Source organism: Vipera ursinii (assembly GCF_947247035.1).
Source record: "Vipera ursinii genome assembly, chromosome: 12".
NCBI lineage: Eukaryota > Metazoa > Chordata > Lepidosauria > Squamata > Viperidae > Vipera > Vipera ursinii.
This window is the reverse complement of record NC_139525.1, coordinates 8,727,278-8,744,912: the sequence shown is the minus strand read 5'-3', so window position 1 is coordinate 8,744,912 and position 17,635 is coordinate 8,727,278. Positions and strand designations below refer to the sequence as shown.

The window sequence follows — 17,635 nt, the reverse complement described above, 5'->3', positions numbered from 1 at the left end:
CAGGACGGAAGGCAGAGGTCTCCAACCTTGGCAACTTTGTGGACTTCCAACTCCCAGAATTCCTCAGCCACAATTGTAGGAGTTGAAACCCACAAGTCTTGGAGACCCCTGCCCAAGAAGGCCATAGGTGGGAAAGTTGCCCTTGTGACTGCGCGTGGCTTACAGAAGTGGTTCCCCCTGTGGTTCTCATCAGCGCAGCGTTGTTGGTTGCCGCAATGCACATATGGGCAGATAGCACGGATAACCTCAGATATGTTGCTTTTAAGCGGGAGGCGCGTGTTCCCTCAACCTGTGCAAATTTTCCCTGTCGCTTTTTGATACTGAAAAACGAACCTCGTCTCGAGATGAATTTTCAGCATCTCGGCAGTACCAGGAAATTGTCCAAAATAAAAGTTCCTAGTTGGCATCTCTTACCTGCTACTCTGCCCTAAAAGGTCTCAGTAGCGGGGAAAGATTGTACACCTGGTTTTGATGAGCGCAAACCACTTAGCTGTAATCGCCGCACCGCTTAATGCCCAATTAAGAGCAAAGAAGTGGTAATCCAAGCCGGCTTGATCTTTGTAATAGCAAAGTTAATCTCATTTAATTCAGGGTGCAAAAAAGGGCCGGGAGCCCAATATTCACATTTGCCCAGAGTGGGAGGAAGACCCACAAACTGAGACCATACAGGCTGTGCCCCACTCTTGGCACTCCGCTTGCAAAATGCAATCCAGACTGCCCCACCAGACGTTCATTCTTCGTGGATGTTGAAAAGTTTGGCAACTTCGTTCAGGTCAGCGTGTTCTTCCCCGTCCTTGATAATCTGCAGGAGAAAAGGAAGCATTTTTCAGTAAAAGCCTTCGGCGGTAGGCCTCTCTCTCTCTGTTGGATCTGCTTCTGCCTCACCCGGCCAAAGACCGGTTAGAAGCTGGACCATCTGGTTATCGGCTGCTTCCTTTATCCGCGAAGGGCAAGAAACGAGAGAAGAAATACGCTGCACTTCGCTGTATCTCACTCGTCCTTCAAACTCTGCATTTTTAGAACAGTTTTAGGTTGCCTTACTACTCAAAATGGCTTTAGTTATGGATTCTTTGCCACTGAGGAATAGTGGAGTAAGGGCAGAGACAGGGTGAAGTCGGGGGGGGGGGGGGGAGAAAAGAATTAACCCAATCCATAATTATAAGGTCAAAGACTTGGTATTATGAGGTGGAAGAGGAATTTGCTACTGGAGCACTGTTCAGATGTTCACTAAAATAGTCTCTCCACTTCATCTGCAAACCCTACCTGCCAACATCTGTATTTCCCACTGCCAGCCTATCACAAGATTGGGCAAATATTTCATTCTCCCTTACCATCATCTCTAGGCTGGAGCTGACTTCCTTGGTCTATTACTATGCTCCGTTCAAATAAAGCAAATGGAGATTTTTGACCAAGCTAATAACCTCTATCCCAGTGGCTCCCAACCTTTTCTATATCCGACACCCCTAGAACGCTTCTGATATATTCTCGCACCCCTTACAAAAGTTCGAAATAACGGCAACGAACTACGTGCACACACTTGAAAATCAAGTTTTCACACCCCCTGGAATATCATCTCGCACCACCAAGGGGTGCAAGCACGCACGGTTGGCAATCCCGGCTCTATCCTGAGGACTAGAAATTTTCTACAATTGTGTCCGAATTTTACAGATTGCACGGACTAGTCCCTTCAGAAGTGGTTTGTCATTGCCTCTTTCCTAGGGCTAAGGGAAAGGGACTGGCCCAAGGTCACCCAGCTAGTTTTGTGCCTAAGGCGGGACTAGATCTTACCATCTTGCAGTTTCTAGTCTGATGCCTTAACTGTCTCTCTCTCTCTCTCTCACACACACACACACACACACATACACACACAGAGTAAATCAGCATGCTAAAGAACTCCAAACAAGAGTAAACTGAACCCATTCATGCTCCTCTTCCTCAAACCCAGCTGATCGTGTGCATGCACCCTCTTCCCAGAGCAGAGCCCGTGCAAGCTGACCTTCCGAGCGATTGGCATCCGGTTGAAGATGTTCCACAGAACGATTCCTACCACCACTTTATCCCGGAGGTAGAAAATTACTCCTTTCCCGTAATCCTCTCCCTGCTGTGGAGCTTGCGGAGCGGAAAGGGAGGCTGCTGAGACTCTGAGTTCCGAGGCTTCCATTTCAGTTTCACTCTCCGAACGGATTCCAGTTCCTAGGTGCAAGTCAGTCGGGGTCAACATTTGGCTCCTCGGAGGTCTTGGAGCCCCTTCCATCTCTCACCATATCGGGGAGGCCCTGTGCTTTCAAAAGAAAGCGGTTTCCCTTCCACCGAGTAGAAACAAGTCTCTTGCTCAGGCCTAGAGATGCCGCGGCTACGCCCCAAACCTAACGAAATCCCACTGACCGGAGTGTGTCCAGAGGACAGCGCTAAAGGCTGTAAGGGCCTCGGCAGGAATACCTACTGGCAACGGCTGACATAATTGGGCATATTCAGTCTGAAGATAAAACCAGGGTGACGGCAATGTTGAAGCACATAAAAAGTCAAATATGAAAAACCGTATGTGCAGGAGGCTGAGTGGCAGAACCTGGCGGTGGAGTTAAAAGAGGGCTCAGCCTAGAATCTTTATGTAGTCATAAGCAGACTTAAGTCTGACCCTTGAATTCCACTGATCCTTATCTAACTCCAAGCAAGGTGCTGACGGTTAATCAGGAAGATTCCTGTGCACAGGCACAGAGTATAGGCATAAATCAGTTTAACTGGACTTTCACGTGCGAACTTGGTCTTTAGTGCCCGAAAGGTGGCAAAAATTATTCACAGTGGCTTCCAAAGATAGGACTGGAAGTAGACATTGGCTGGGGACCGGGTTAAAATTCCTCATGGTGAGAAGATTAAGCCACAAAGGAAGAGATTGCTTTAGGATGGGTAGGCAACCTTGGCTCTTTTGAGACTCATGGACTTCAACGCCCAGAATTCCTGAGCCAGCATGGCTCAGCTTGGAAACCTCTCCCTTTCCCCTCAGCATGGCTGGCTCAGGAATTCTGGGAGTTGAAGTCCATGTCATAAAAGAGCCAAGGTTGCCTACCCCTGCTTTAGGAGATGGTAGCCTCTCTGCTGAGGGGGCTTCAACAAAAGTCGGATAACCATCTGCCTGAAATGGACTGGCAGGGTCAATGAGGTTCCCTCCCAATCCTTATGCTCCATGATTTGGGATTTGTGGGTTCATGCATGAAGGAAGGCTTACCCAAGGAAACCAGGATATGACCTACCCGGGTAGCCTGCTGCACACAATGGAGTACAACACCCATAGCACAATTTAGGAGTCTTAACCTGATTCCTCTGTGGCAGATTTTGGGGTGTCCCTTGCTGTCGCTTTAGCAAACACCCCAACGGTGGGCAAGCTGCTGTCCACAAGGCCAATAGCTTCGTATCCAACATCTGGACCCAGGTCGCTCCTAAAATGAAAGCAGGAGAGGATACAATGTTGGAATTAGCTTAGAAAGGGATGATGAAATAATGGGCATCTTGCTATTGACACCAAGGGAGGGGGTCTTGTTTTTGAACCTATGGACTTAAAATGAACATATCCTGGAACACCATCCTCTTTTGGTGCCACGAAAAAAGAAAAAAAAAACCTTCCACAGATACAGAAACACTCAAAATATTGATAGTTTTTTCTGACCATCTACTGACAAAAGGCAGGGGGGGACCAAAAGTCCAGATCACTGAAAAGTGAATCATTCAAGTATAATTAAGTTGATTAAACATAATTAATATGATTCCTTTGCTACGTTTAGTGTTTACAAGCGGAGCAGAGCCAGACAGAAACAAGACTGTCAAAGCGCATCCACTAGGGCAGGGGTAGGCAACCTCGGCTCTTTTATGACTCATGGACTTCAACTCCCAGAATTCCTGAGCCAGCTTGGCTGGCTCAGGAATTCTGGGAGTTGAAGTCCATGAGTCATAAAAGAGCCGAGGTTGCCTACCCCTGCACTAGGGCCTCTGGAATTCTTTCCAGCCTTTCACAGCTGTGGCCAGAGGTGTCTGCGTTTTCTTCCGTGCTGCCTGGGAAGCACATGTTAGGCTACATACATGTTCTGTTCTGGCTCGTGGGTCTAGGAAGGGAGGGGTGAAGTCACCAAATTGTGACCTGTTGCCCAGCTGCCTCCCCAGTGTGTAAGAAAGGACTGGTGATTTTTTTTTTCTGGACTTCTTTTTCTGCAGCCCTCGGCTGGATACAATCCCCCCTTTGAGTTCCCAGCTTTGGTAGCTTCTCTCTGCCACTATTACTTCCCTCTCTGCAGAGTATTCTCCTGCTGCCAGGCACCAGCCCGTCCGCATTGTTTTCCCCAACAATCCAATCCCTGGGACTGAAAGAGTGAAAAGGAATTAAAATTACCAAAACATGGATTGGTGCCAATATGGCTTTGAAGCTCCGGTCATATTTTCCCCTGCCAACCTTCCGCTCACGACCGCATGATCATGATGCTCCACTCGCCTCCTGCCTAACTTGATGTCATAAAAACACGCAGCATCTCCCGCCTGCATGGGGGGGGGGGGGAAAGAACAAGAAACGTGAGCCGTGACATTCAAGAGCAAAAATGCATTTTTCCCCCCCCCTCACTTTTAGCTTGCTGGGATGGCTTCACTTTGGGTTTTTTTTTCTTTTCTCCCCACTTGGGAAAAGGAGCAGAAGACCGACAAATTTATGGTGCAAGGATGGAGGACAGAAATCCTTTACAGCCATTTTTTCCCCTCTGCTGGCTTTGCTTGTTTGTAGGGGGCAACAGAGTGAGCGCCTGTTACGCGTCCCAGCTCCTGCCAACCTAGCAGTTCGAAAGCATGTAAAAATGCAAGTAGAAAAATAGGGACCACCACGGTGTGAAGGTAACAGCGTTCCGTGCGCCTTTGGCGTCCAGTCATGCCGGCCACATGACCACGGAGACGTCCTCGGACAAGCGCTGGCTCTTCGGCTTTGAAATGGAGATGAGCACCGGCCCCTAGAGTCGGAAACGACTAGCACGCATGTGCACGGGAACCTTTACCTTTACCTTTAGGGGGCAAATAGGAAAGGAGCACAGGCAATCCTCGACTTACAATTCATTTAGTGACCGTTCCAAGTTACAACGGTGCTGGAAAAAAAAAGGACTTATGACCACCGCAACATCCCCAGGGTTACCTGATCAAAATTCAGACGCTTGGCAACTGACTGCTACTTATGACGGTTGCCGTGTCCCGGGGTCACGTGATCCCCTTTGGTGATCTTCTGACGAGCAAAGTCAACAGGGAAGCCAGATTTACTTAACCGTGTTACCAAACAACTGCAGTGATTCACTTAGCAGCTGTGGCAAGAAAAGTCGTAAAATGGGGTAAAACTCACTCAACAACTGTCTGGCTTAGCGAGAGAAATTCTGGGATCCGTTGCGGTCATTAAGTCCAACGGCTAGCTATTGAAGCTTGACGGTGGATCTGAGAGGCTCCTACCAGATTCCCCCGACTGATCCACAGGCTTGTGGGTCTCTGGGATGCCATCCAGACTTACCACCCAGATATTGGAGCGGGCCTGCAGCTCAGCGTTAACTCTAAAGCCCCCGAAATCAGAATCCACCTCCAAGCCAGCTGACTTTGCCAGCTCCACGTTGGGCTCCAAGCCCACAGCTGCCACAACGTGGTCCGTCTCCACCTAAGCAGAAAAAAAAACCAGACATCACTGTTTGTACTACCCATTTCGAAGGGGATTTTACGACGCAACGAGAACAAAGAGACGTCTCTGCCCCGGGGGGGCAGGTTACCCGGCGGAACAATAGTAAGATACATGGAAGGTGACCGGAGAATATGAATTCCTGTCCATTTCACATGCTTGGGCCTGCGGAAGAGAGCCCTGTTCTCTAAGCTGGGTCCCTTTAGAAGTTTTACAGCTTCCTCAAAGACGCTGCAGAACAAGACCCCCCACCCCCACCGGAACTCCACGAATTTCACAGCAAATGGAATTAACAGAGCCTTGGTGGAGCAGTGGGCTAAGGCCTCCTTAAGTAACCCCAGCTGCCTGCAATTAGTGCAGGTTCGAGTCCCACCAGGCTCAAGGTTGACTCAGCCTTCCATCCTTCCCAGGTAGGTAAAATGAGGACCCAGATTGTTGGGGGCAATTAAGCTGACTTTGTAATAATGCCGCTTGGGGTGTGTGTGTGAAAGCCCTAATAAGCAGGCATATACATAGAATGAAGGCTACTGCTAAGCTTGTAAGCCGCCCTGAGTCTTCGGAGAAGGGCGGGATATAAATGGAATTAAAATAAATAAAATAAATAAAATAAATTTAACCCTAGAGAAATACGCAAGCCTTATTTTGCCTTACTCACTTTCCTTCCATCCTTCAACTGTATTAGCAGCCGATTCCCAGCTAAAGATACCGACTTCACAACGGCGTTGGGTATTACGTTGACTCCCTCTGAAAACGGAAAGGCAGAAGAAGTACAGTCTTAGGATTGATGAGAAGCAGGGTTGACATCGTCAACAACTGCAAGCTCTCTACAAGGAGAAACAGGGAGCCTTTGTGCTCTCCAGCTAGCGTGGCAGCAACGTCCAAGAGTCTGACTGTACCCAGCTCCTCCTAAGACGACAAAACGAAGACGGTTGGGCCTAACTCGCCCTTCATTTAATGCCACCAGTCATCAAAAGATACGTTGGCAGCTTACCCAATACATGTTTGCTTAGCAAAGAATAGTCAACCGTTCTTTTCCAGGGGCAAGACTTTTAGATTTTATTTTTTAAAATCTTTTGAGACATGCAGGAGCACAGACACGGTGCATTAAGGACATCTATGTGGGCAGACCCCCAATTTTTAGGTTTGCCATCTCGGTGCAGTGATTATTTCCCTTAGAAAACATTAGCTCAGGGGTCTTCAAACTTAGCCCTTTTATGTCTCGTGGACCAGCGTGCCACACTGGCTGAGGAATTCTGGGAGTTGAAGTCCACAAGTCATAAAAGGGCCAAATTTGAAGACCCCTGCATTAGCTGTCTATGCTAGGAAAACACAGAAGATATTTTACACACGGCATTGTGGTTCACTCTAGCCACCTTTGCTGTTTTCAACAGCTCTATTGCAGATGGAGCTGGAGGATTGCTATGGTCCACCGACTCTTAAGGTCTCCAGATGAAACCAGCCTGGAATCTTGGCTAAGCTTTCCAGAGATGACCTGTCACTCAGCGGGTAATGGAGAGCGCAAGGTGGTGGAGGCAACTCTTTACCAAGAGCAGAGAGCAGCTTCGAAAAGAAGGCCACGCCAGCTAAGCCCCCCGATTGCAAAAAAATAGCCCCCAGCAGTGCTAGAGCAGTAGTGGAAAACAGTGGTTGACAGTCTCACCTTGTTTGACTTTGTTGGTGGTCCAGTTGCTCAGATATTCAGGAAGGACTCTGCCCATGTTGCCATTCTCTGGGAACATTTGGATGACCTCAAGGCCCCTCGACTGCGCTGCAAAGGGAAGGGAGAGCTTAGGCTGCCTACTTGATTTTTCTGGAAATGATTCGTTCAGTCTGGAATTTGGGCGCCAGGGGCCTCTGTGGGCCCTGCAAACATGCCTGTTTTAAAAGATGGCCATTGATGGCTCCTTTCCAGTTTTCCTACTAGGCAGAAAGTGTTTTTTTTAATGGATTTTTTACTGTTTTTATTGTTATTGTATTTTAATTGGGCATTGTTTAATTTCTTTTTAATTTTTGTACTGTTATTTATACATGCCCTGTCAACCGCCCTGAGTCCTTCGGGAGAAGGGCGGTATACAAATTGAATAAATAAATAAATAAATAAATAAACCAGGAAAACAGCACATCTGTTTGTTCCTATTATTATTATTATTAATTATTATTATTATTATTAAACACAATCCTGACAATTCATAGAAAACAAGAAGAGCTGTCTTCATTAATATAACCCAGGGGTCAGCAACCTGAAACAGTGAAAGAGCCACTCGGAACCGGTTCCCTCACAAAAGGAAAAACTGGGAGCCGCAAAAAATGTGTGTGCATGCGCGTACATGCGCGCATGCGCAGAACAGGGTTTGGCTGAAGAGTGGAGCCAAGGCGAGATATGCACCTACCCTGCATATTTGAATTGATTGGTTGAACTTTTTTAGTCCCACTTTTTTTGGGGGGGGGGACTGCACATGGCAGAGGACTGGGAGCCGCAGGAGATGGCCGAAAGAGCCACATGCGGCTCCGGAGCCGCGGGTTGCAGACCTGTGATATAACCAATGTTCTACTGATAGATGTGTTGAAATTTCATGAGGTAAAAGTAGGATCTAGATACGTTTGAGGTTACTGGTTCCAATGTCTTAATAAAAGAAAACCTAACCACCACTTAAATTCAGGTCTTCCAACTGATATTTCACACTCACCTTTTCGCCCCAAAGCACAGGCCAACTCACTTCCTAGGAAGCCCCCACCAATAATAGTAATTGACTTGACTTCTCTGGAAATTTTCTCCAGCGAACGGAAATCTTCAATCTGCAATGAGATTGTGCAAATTTGTATTAGTTTTTCTTTTCCATTGTAATGTTTAATAAAATTCCTATTTTTTTAAAAAAAAACACAAGACCAGAAACTTGCCACAGAAACAAATTTGTCTTCTATAGTCGGAGACTCACTGAGACCTCTGAAAAACCTGCTGTTTATCCCAAGTTTTGGCTGAACATCGAATAGAAGAGTTGTATTTTTTTCTCTTGCCGCTCATTTAAATGCAGCGATCAGCCAAATAACATAGAAACGAAACAGAATCAACTAAATTTTAATAAGATTTTTTTTTTAAAAAAATCATCCAATACTCTGTTAATTATAGGCTTATCCAATTAAAGAGGTGGATGATCCCAAACAATAAAGGTACCTCCTCAGATTACCTTTCTGAACAGCGTGAGTCTTTTTTCCACCTCTTGACCTCCCTTCTCAAGCACGGAAAGATTCCTTGGAGAACCACCTAAGAACAGAAAGTAGAATAAACTTCCATCTGGACTAGTAAACTGGATCAAAGCTAGTAAACTAGATCAAAGCTCTCCAGGACTTGGGTCAGTTGGCCGTCACCCAAGAGCGTCTTTAGCAAATGGCGGTGAAACCGGAACAATTACACACAATGATGTCATCGCACAAATGTCACTATAGGAAATCTTCGGCTTTACCACCCGTTCGAGATGTCTCAAAGTGACGACAGCCTCGGAAAAAGGGACTCGCAACGTGAGGCCCCTTCGCACCCCTGCAGGGTCACGTGGTCGCAACTGAGGCAATTGGCCACCGGCTTGCACTACGCTGCTTGCAGCATCTCGTGGTCACCTCAAGTCGCGCTTGGCGACTTTCCTAGCTAGTTACCAGCAAACCGAGTCAATTGGGGAAGCTAGATTCATTAGCAATCCTGTGATTCTCTGAACGAACACAGCGGCTTGTTTAACAACCTTGCCAAAAAAATAAGTCATTTTAAAGTTGGGTCTGATCAGGTGACGACTCGCCTTACCACACACATTGACTTATGACAGAAATCACAGTCCCAGTTGTGGAGGATCATCTGTATGCATATAATAGCATTTGTCCCTATTGGGGTGCTCTTGATATCACACACCCCTTCTTCCCCCCTCAAAAGGGAAAGTCCTGCTGAACTGCAGTGCCTTAGACCAGGGGTCTTCAACCTTGGCAACTTTAACACTTGTGGACTTCAACTACCAGAATTCCTGGGAGTTGGTCAACAAGCCTCAAAGTTGCCACGGTTGAGGATTCCTGCCTTAGACCAGCAGCCCCCAACCTTTTGGGTACCATGGACCGGTTCCATGGAGAAAGGTTTTCCCGCAGATCGGAGGGGCCGTGGCTTTGCATGTTGACTGCATCCGGTGGGTGGGGCTTCGCTTGTTTGCGTGGCCTGGTTGATGGCATGCTGTGGCCCTGTGCCAGTCCATGGATGGGGGGTTGGGGACCCCCTGCTTTAGAAGCTCAAGTGGATGAGGAAATAAAGTCAGCCTAGCAGGCCCTCACCTGTAGCAATTAAGCATTTGTCATAGGAGATCTGCAGGTCGTTATCCAGCTTCACAATGTTGCCTCTGACATCCATGTGGACCACCTGCAAAGTCAAAGGCGTCTTGTGTGTTCAGAATCACTCTGGGCACCTCTGGTCCAATAAATCTAGGCATCCGAGTCGAAGCTGTAAAGAGCGTCAACCCCACCTCTATCGAAAACATTACGCTGGCAAAGTCGCGCCCACGCACAGCCATAACTGCTTTAGCTTTGACTGAATTATCGGGGGGGAGGGGGGTACCAGCTGCTGAGATTTATGCAAAATAGTCCAAGGTTCAGCACCAGGCCACCATGGCTTGCTCAAACGAATTCTGGTTTACAGCAAGCGCTGCTCTTTTTTCCCACCAAGTCGGAACAACGGCCCATGTGGATCGCGTTACTAGGGGATGGCCAGAAAGCATTTATTTATTTATTTATTTATTTACGGCACACTTTGAATGTTTTGGCTGTCCTGGCATCCGGAAAGAAGAATGAGTGGGGACAGAGGAAAAATCGGTTACAAACCAAAGGCAGCTGGAGCTAAGATTAACCGTTCTGATTCCCGTTCCACTCACCTTCCTTCCGCTGAGGACGGCAATTCCACCGTTCTCTACGAACATCAGGTCGCGCGGGGATGTGTAGAAAGACGGCGGCTGAAAGTACACGCTGCAGGAAGAGGGAGAGGAAGGAAGGTCAGCAAGGAGAAGGAAAGGAGGACTTTGAGAGGAACTGCCATGGCTTCCTTCAGGGAAGCTGAATGCTTCCTTGGGGTGCAGCTGTGTCTTCTCCGTGGACCCCTGGGTGAAGGTTTTAAACTTGGGCAGCCTCAGCTCACAGCCACAACTGAGCCCAAAATGTCCGTTGCTAAGTGAGACGCCGAAGGAGGTTTGGCCCCATTTTACAACTTTCCTTGCCACAGCTGTTAAGCGCATCGCGGCAGCGGTTAAGTTAGAAGCATGGCTGTGAAGTGAATCTGGCCTCCCCCCCCCCACCCACCACTGGGACACTGTGACCATCATCAATACGAAGCAGCTGCCAAGCATCCAAATTTTGATGATTTGACGCTGCAACGGTTAGGAGAAAAATGCTCATAAGTCACTTTTCATTGTAACTTCAAACGGTCGCTAAACGAGGGCTGCCTGCATCGTTTTTGATCGATGGGGGGGGGGGAGGGAAAAGCCAAAAGCCCACCTCCGCTCCTTGCCATTCCACTGCTTGAACCGCAGAGTTTCGGTGACATCCGCATCTTCCGAAAACCACAGCTCCTTGGAGAGAGGAGGGCGCATGTAGGGAAGTTCCGGGTCTTCAGACACAATCAGCACCTGAAGCGCAGGAACAGAGGGATGCACCACTCAGCGCCTCAACAGGCCACAGAAAAGCCACCAGGTAAAGAGGGAGAAATTCGGGGCGCTTACCTGAGCCCCAGGATCTCGAGCCCGGATGGATCGGGCAGCAGCAAATGCCGCGGTGCCTCCCCCGATCAGCAGGAAAGGAACGTGGGGTGGGACGTCTGGACGAGGACCTGCTGGCAAGGCTGCGTGCAACAGCAAGGCATAAAAAAAATATCCTGAACAAAACTTAATTCCTCACTTTCCAAAAAAAAAAAAAAAAAGGAAGGTATGAAAGAAAAGGAAGGAAGGAAGGAAGGAAGGAAGGAAGGAAGGAAGGAAGGAAGGAAGGAAGGAAGGAAGGAAGGAAGGCAGACTGAAATGTAGGAGCGCTGAGCCTTATTCTTTTCTTCCTGCTGCCAATGAGTTCCGTTCTAGGAAGCAGCTAAACATGCTTTTGTTTTGAAATAATGGGAAAAGTTCATTCAGCGGAGACTTCTGCTTCCTGAGTCAGCGGCATGGACAGCAGACTAATTGGCCAACAGCAGTGGCAAAACCCAGGGAAGATGGACGGGCAGGCAGGCTGGCAGGCAAGTGGCTCAACATATATGCACCAAATATGGGACACAACATGCACAAAACTGCAGTCAGACTTTCTCCATATCTACAAAAAATGCCCCTTGGATTTAACCGACATTGGATGAAGAGAATTCCTCCCCTCAAAATAGTTCATTAAAGCAGCGATTTAGCCCAATGACACATTTCCCCCCCCCCCCCGTGTGTGTATAATTCTTTTATCTTCTGACGACATTCTTAGTTTAGTAGCAACTTGTAAAGGGACTCTGAAAGGATCAAAGCCACGAAGCTGGGAGGCCCAATGAACTTACGCAATATTAGGCATTTCCCGAATTCCCCAGTGGGTCCAAAATCTCCCAAACGATCAGCTACCAATCCCACAGAAGCAAAATGTAAAATTCCCAACTGCCCTTTTTCCTCCCCCCCCCCACCTTTGCTGGATCAATCTTCATCACAGTGGAAAAAGAATTGTTTTGTTATCGCCAGGTCTTATAGGACAAAAAGGCTAAACTTAGTCGAGGTGGTGGGGGGACGCACCTTATCTTGCTTTTAAGGACTCTTGCTTACCTTTAGTGGCCGGGGAGGAACCATCGCCTTCTGAAAAGAGAGAATGTACCATTTGGTAGGATATCAAGGGCAGGTAGGTCCACAGGATGCATCTTACGACACAGAACATACAATTTGCTTGTTATTTACAGCTGTCTGGTGCAGCTGTTAAGTGCTGAGTCCTAATACCGTGATACTTGACTCCATTTCCTTTGCTGCCATGAAGAGTTTCTCTCCATTAGTTTCCTTCATTCCATGAGCTTCCCAGAGTTGCTCAACGGTGAGCTGGGTGGCATATAAATGGAATTCAATAAGGGGAAACCAATCTCCGTGCATCCCATGACTGCATCGAGATGAGCTGCACAACCACGTCTGAAACTTTTGCCTCACGTTCTTTCCTCAGGCTGTGAGTAAATTTAGCTTCCGTGTCTTCCAACATGTTTCTAGTCCTCTTTTGTTCTGATGCTTACAGTGCAGTGTGTTGCATTGCCAGGAGTTCGATCCTGACTGGCTCAAGGCTGACTCAGCCTTCGGTAAAATGAGGATCCGGGTTGTTGGGGGCAAATGTGCTGACTCGGTAAAGCGCTTGAGAGAGTGCTGTAAAGCACTGGGAAGCAGCAGATAAGTCTAAATACTATTGCTACGGTTGCTTTGTTTAGTATTTTAAGAACTTCAACATTTTGTCTTCTCTGATCCTCCAGTAAGTCCAGTCAGGGTCTATTGCTCCAATTTCTAAACCTACATTTCTGGACAACTAGGGCTAGCTTAAGATTTCCACTGAAATTTCCTGCATTCTCCAGGGCTTAAAAGCCAGTAAGAATTCTTCCTTAAAATAGAAAACCTACAGATCTTAGCTATAAAAAGACTGTCTGCCACAATTTGCCTCCTACCTAAAAGCGATTTCATCTGGCTATCCATACGTGCATTCCTCTCCGCACGGTCTACGTCTCGCTGCCGAGCCCTCTTCAAAATCACGTATGCCTGTACAACAAAAAGGTAACATTTTTCACAACCCCACAGGGGCACCGGGGAGCACCGTTTCCCCCCCCCCCCCAAATTTTGCATTTTGCTATAGCTTAGCTGAGCCTGCTTGCTATCCTATCGGCTAAAGCAGCAGCTGGGAAGACTTTCCTACAACTCTTGAGAAGCTGAGAGCTTCTTTCGGAAATAGCTAAATTGGACATCAGCAACTATCGAGTTGTGGGATCCAGGTTCATAAAACCAGAATCATTTTTTTATCTTTTTAATGCAACTGGAGAAATCCATGCTATGGTTTTAGGACACTGGACCATTTGGGATGGGGAGGAGTCCTTGCGGGTTTTACTTCACTAGTCTTTGCTGATTCCAGGGGACGGTGCTCGTCTGTTTCAAGGCCACTAAGCCAGCGCTGTCCGAAGACATTTCCACATTCACGTGGCCGGCGTGATGTCACGGAGCGCTGTTGCCTTCCCACCGAAGTGATACCTATTTATCTACTTGCGTTTGCATGCTTTCAAACAGCTTGACTGGCAAGAGCTGGGACAGGAGCTCACCCTCTCACGTGGCACTTGGGTCTCAAACCTGGATTGCTGGATTTCCAGCCAATGAGCCCAGCACCTTAACTACAGAGCCACCGCGCCGCTCATTTGGGATATGGCAGCAGAGGGGGTTTTTCCCCCAATCATTCCAATATTCCCAATTTGTCCTCAATATTTCTAACTTCCCGGGGGGGAGGGGGGGGGAAGAACCACGGGAAGCAAGATTACAGGCTAGGATAGCTACCTTGTTAAGAGCAGATTGGGTTCCTTTTCTTGCTCACCCAGAGGCTACTTAAAAAAAGGTAAAGGTTCCCCCGCACACGCATGCTAGTCGTTTCCGACTCTAGGGGGCGGTGCTCATCTCCATTTCAAAGCCGAAGAGCCAGCGCTTATCCGAGGACGTCTCCGTGGTCATGTGGCCGGCATGACTAGACGCCAAAGGCGCACGGAACACTGTTACCTTCCCGCCGTCGTGGTCCCTATTTTTCCACTTGCATTTTTACGTGCTTTCGAACTGCTAGGTTGGCAGAAGCTGGGACGAGTAACAGGCGCTCACTCTGCTACGCGGCACTCGGGATTCGACCCGATAAACTGCCGACCTTCTGATCGACAAGCTCAGCGTCCTAACCCACTGAGCCACCGCGTCCCATTTAGAGTCTACTTACATAGTACGCATTTCCAACTGCGAAGATGCTCAGTGCCACGGAGGTATAGAGAGTTTTGTTGTGCTGCCATGAATAATTGGAGGTGGTCATTTGTCTGCAGGGTTGTCTTTGTGAGGGAGGTTTCCATCGCTGAAAAAGGCCTGGAACCACAATTTATTAGGAAGGGAGGTTGTCAATAATGCACTTTTATTAAACCATTGATGAAGAGAAGGCCAAGCCTCCCACAAGAAGGCTTTGCTCCCATTACAGCCAGTTGACTGGCCAAAGATGACAGTGACTGACATCACAGGCATCCAGCATGCTGGCTGGGGAATTCTGGGAGTTGAAGTCCACAATTCTTGAAAGTATTCGAGGTTGAACACCCTTTTTTTTTTGAATCACTTAAAATTGGTCCCAAACACTGGCTGACAACGGTAGCCCTCTTTTCAGAAATATGGTCAGAATAAAAATTCACACATCCATTTTCATTCACTTCCGATTAATCTGTGCATCTATAAGTCACTAAATGTATTATGAAACAGACGGTCTCACGCCAGCAGGTCCAAAAGTGCTTAAGCTACAGTTCCCAGAATGCCATGTGCAAGCAGGAACACGCCATAGCACACCTCAGGTTCATGCTCTCTCCCAAATTTTTCACATGGTTAGAGTTTAGAATGTTTAGATTAACTGGTCTATTATGCTCAATGAAAACTAGAAAGAAGAACTTTAATTCTTTTGGGTTGCCTGCAAGAAGCAAAGTGCATAAGGTGGGCTAAAGAAACTGTTTAATGCAATGCAGGACGGCAATCTTCATGCTGGGTTCAGAGTTCTAATAAAACAGAATTTAGACAGGAGGAGCCTTTGACCCTCTTATTATTTTAATTATATTAATGTGGCTTCTTTAATACTTAAATGCTGCATTTCACCAATTTCTTGCTGGGTAACAGTTTTAACTTGGTAGCTTATTATTACAAGTAACAGCTTTATTATAACTTGTCCATATAAGACATAGAGGGAAAATAACTGAAATGGTTTTATATGCAATAGTAAGTTTTATCCATTTCTTTCTCAACTGGTGACACTTGGCAAACACACTGCTCTGGGAGATAGTAGTTTTAACTGTAAAATCTAAACACTTAGACATGTAAACCACATGTGCAACATTCCCTATGCACCGAGACTTAACTAAAGAGGCTCAGTATAACCGATGAGAACAAGCATTGATAGAATATACAACTCACAAATACCAACAAAGGCCTTTAAGGAATAAGCTTTAAAAACCCCAAACTACAATTACAAACAGCTTTGATGTCCCTTTAGGATCTCTGTTCTGAAACTTCTAAAGAAGTTTGGCTTCTATTGATTGGAAAACGCATTTTGCAAAGACGAGGCAGAGCAACAGCTGGAAGTTTTTAACAACCCCTGGATTTCAGTCCCAAAGGTGCTTTTTCAAAAGGCAACTGGACTTTCTTGGGTTTTTTTCCTTGAAAACATTTCGTTTTTCATTCAAGAAGCTTTTTGCAAGGGAAGCCAAATGTTTTCAAGGAAACCCCCCCCCCCAAGAAAGTCCACTTTGCCTTTTGGAAAAGCACCTTTGGGACAAACGTGACCGGGATGATTGAGAACCTCCCATAGACATTTAGCCATGAATTTCAGCCTAGGCGATCTAGCAAACAAGCCCAGCCTCTGGACAAAGCCTGGACGTTCACCTGACACTGACACACACACACACACACAAACACACACACAGAGGTTGTGCCAGGAGGCTCCTCCAACCTGTCGCCCTGCAGGGCTGCTGTCTCCCCTCCTCTGGGACAGCGTTCAGACGTCCCTTCGTCGCCATCCTCCCAAATGTAGGGAGGTCACAGCTCTTTCATCAAGTATTGGGGGAGGGGCCGTTGGGACATTGCTCGGAATGAGCAGTCACCTTAATTTTTGGAAAACATACAACTTGAGCCTTGGTGGAGCAGTGGGCTAATGCCTCCTTAAGTAACACCAGCTGCCTGCAATTAGTGCAGGTTCGAGTCCCACCAGGCTCAAGGTTGACTCAGCCTTCCATCCTTCCGAGGTAGGTAAAATGAGGACCCAGCTTGTTGGGGGCAATAAGCTGACTTTGTAATAATGCCGCTTGGGGGGGCGAAAGCCCTAATAAGCAGGCATATACATCGAATGAAGGCTATTGCTAAGCACATTGGTTTGTGCTTAAATTGTAAGCCGCCCTGAGTCTTCGGAGAAGGGCGGGATATAAACGGGATTAAAATTAAATTAAAATTACATTATTATTTTTTTTAAAAAGGGCGGTATATAAATCAAATAAGATCTAAATCTAAATCTAAATTTTACTTAAGGTCAGACCAGGACGTCCCGTTGTGCAAGGAGTCACACACACACCTGCAACCTGGCGCCCTCCGGGGCTGCTCCACTGCCCCCCCTCCGGCCATCCGCACAGCCCCCCCGCCCAAAGCGGGCTTCCCCCCCCCCCGCCGCCTTCCTCCAGCTTCCTCCCCGGGAAGGGCGCGGGATCGGCGGGGCGAAGCTGCCCCATCCGGACGGGCTCCCGCTTCCGTCCCTGCGCCCGTCCCGACCTTGGCGCCGAGCAGCCAGGCCCTTCAGCGGCTCCTGCGGAACTGGCGGCCACGGGAGGCTCGGCGCCCCTCTCGGGCTTCGCTCGGAGAGAGGAGCGCTAAAGACGGCGAGGGAGCTGCCGGGCTAGCGAATCCCCTCCCAGGGTGGGAAGGAGGGAAGGAGGGCGGGCGGGCGGGGGTCTTCCGCGGCTTCTGCCGCCCCTACCCGATTTCTCCCGCTCGTCCCCTCACCTGGCCCCGCCACAAAACGCGACCTTCGGCCCAGCACCTGCGCCACCCGCGCGCTGAGACGGCAGCGGAACATGACGGCCGGGGCTGCGGGCTCCCAGCGTGCTCCAGCGGCCACCCCCGGCTCGCCGTTCCCCGTCCCTCCAGGAGGACTTTTTTTTTTTCCCTTCTGCGCACGCGCATCGCCGCCTGTGGCCTGCGCACGCCCGGC

At 48.1% G+C, this 17,635-nt stretch overlaps 1 protein-coding gene across 1 annotated transcript; it reads right to left on the bottom strand.

Annotated features, from left to right (window-relative positions):
• Positions 1 to 551: 551 nt before the first annotated feature.
• On the bottom strand, positions 552 to 17,607 carry AIFM1 (apoptosis inducing factor mitochondria associated 1). Its single transcript, XM_083371767.1, has 17 exons — positions 17,428 to 17,607; positions 14,633 to 14,772; positions 13,341 to 13,431; positions 12,472 to 12,501; positions 11,416 to 11,534; positions 11,192 to 11,322; positions 10,576 to 10,666; positions 9,983 to 10,067; positions 8,866 to 8,942; positions 8,368 to 8,476; positions 7,341 to 7,448; positions 6,336 to 6,424; positions 5,522 to 5,662; positions 4,379 to 4,521; positions 3,310 to 3,434; positions 1,997 to 2,193; positions 552 to 802 (listed from the first exon to the last, which is right to left on the bottom strand). Exons 1-17 carry the CDS (start codon positions 17,498 to 17,500, stop codon positions 731 to 733), a joined length of 1,821 nt encoding a protein of 606 aa, XP_083227893.1. The 5' UTR covers positions 17,501 to 17,607; the 3' UTR covers positions 552 to 730.
• Between the last annotated feature and the right edge of the window lie 28 nt (positions 17,608 to 17,635).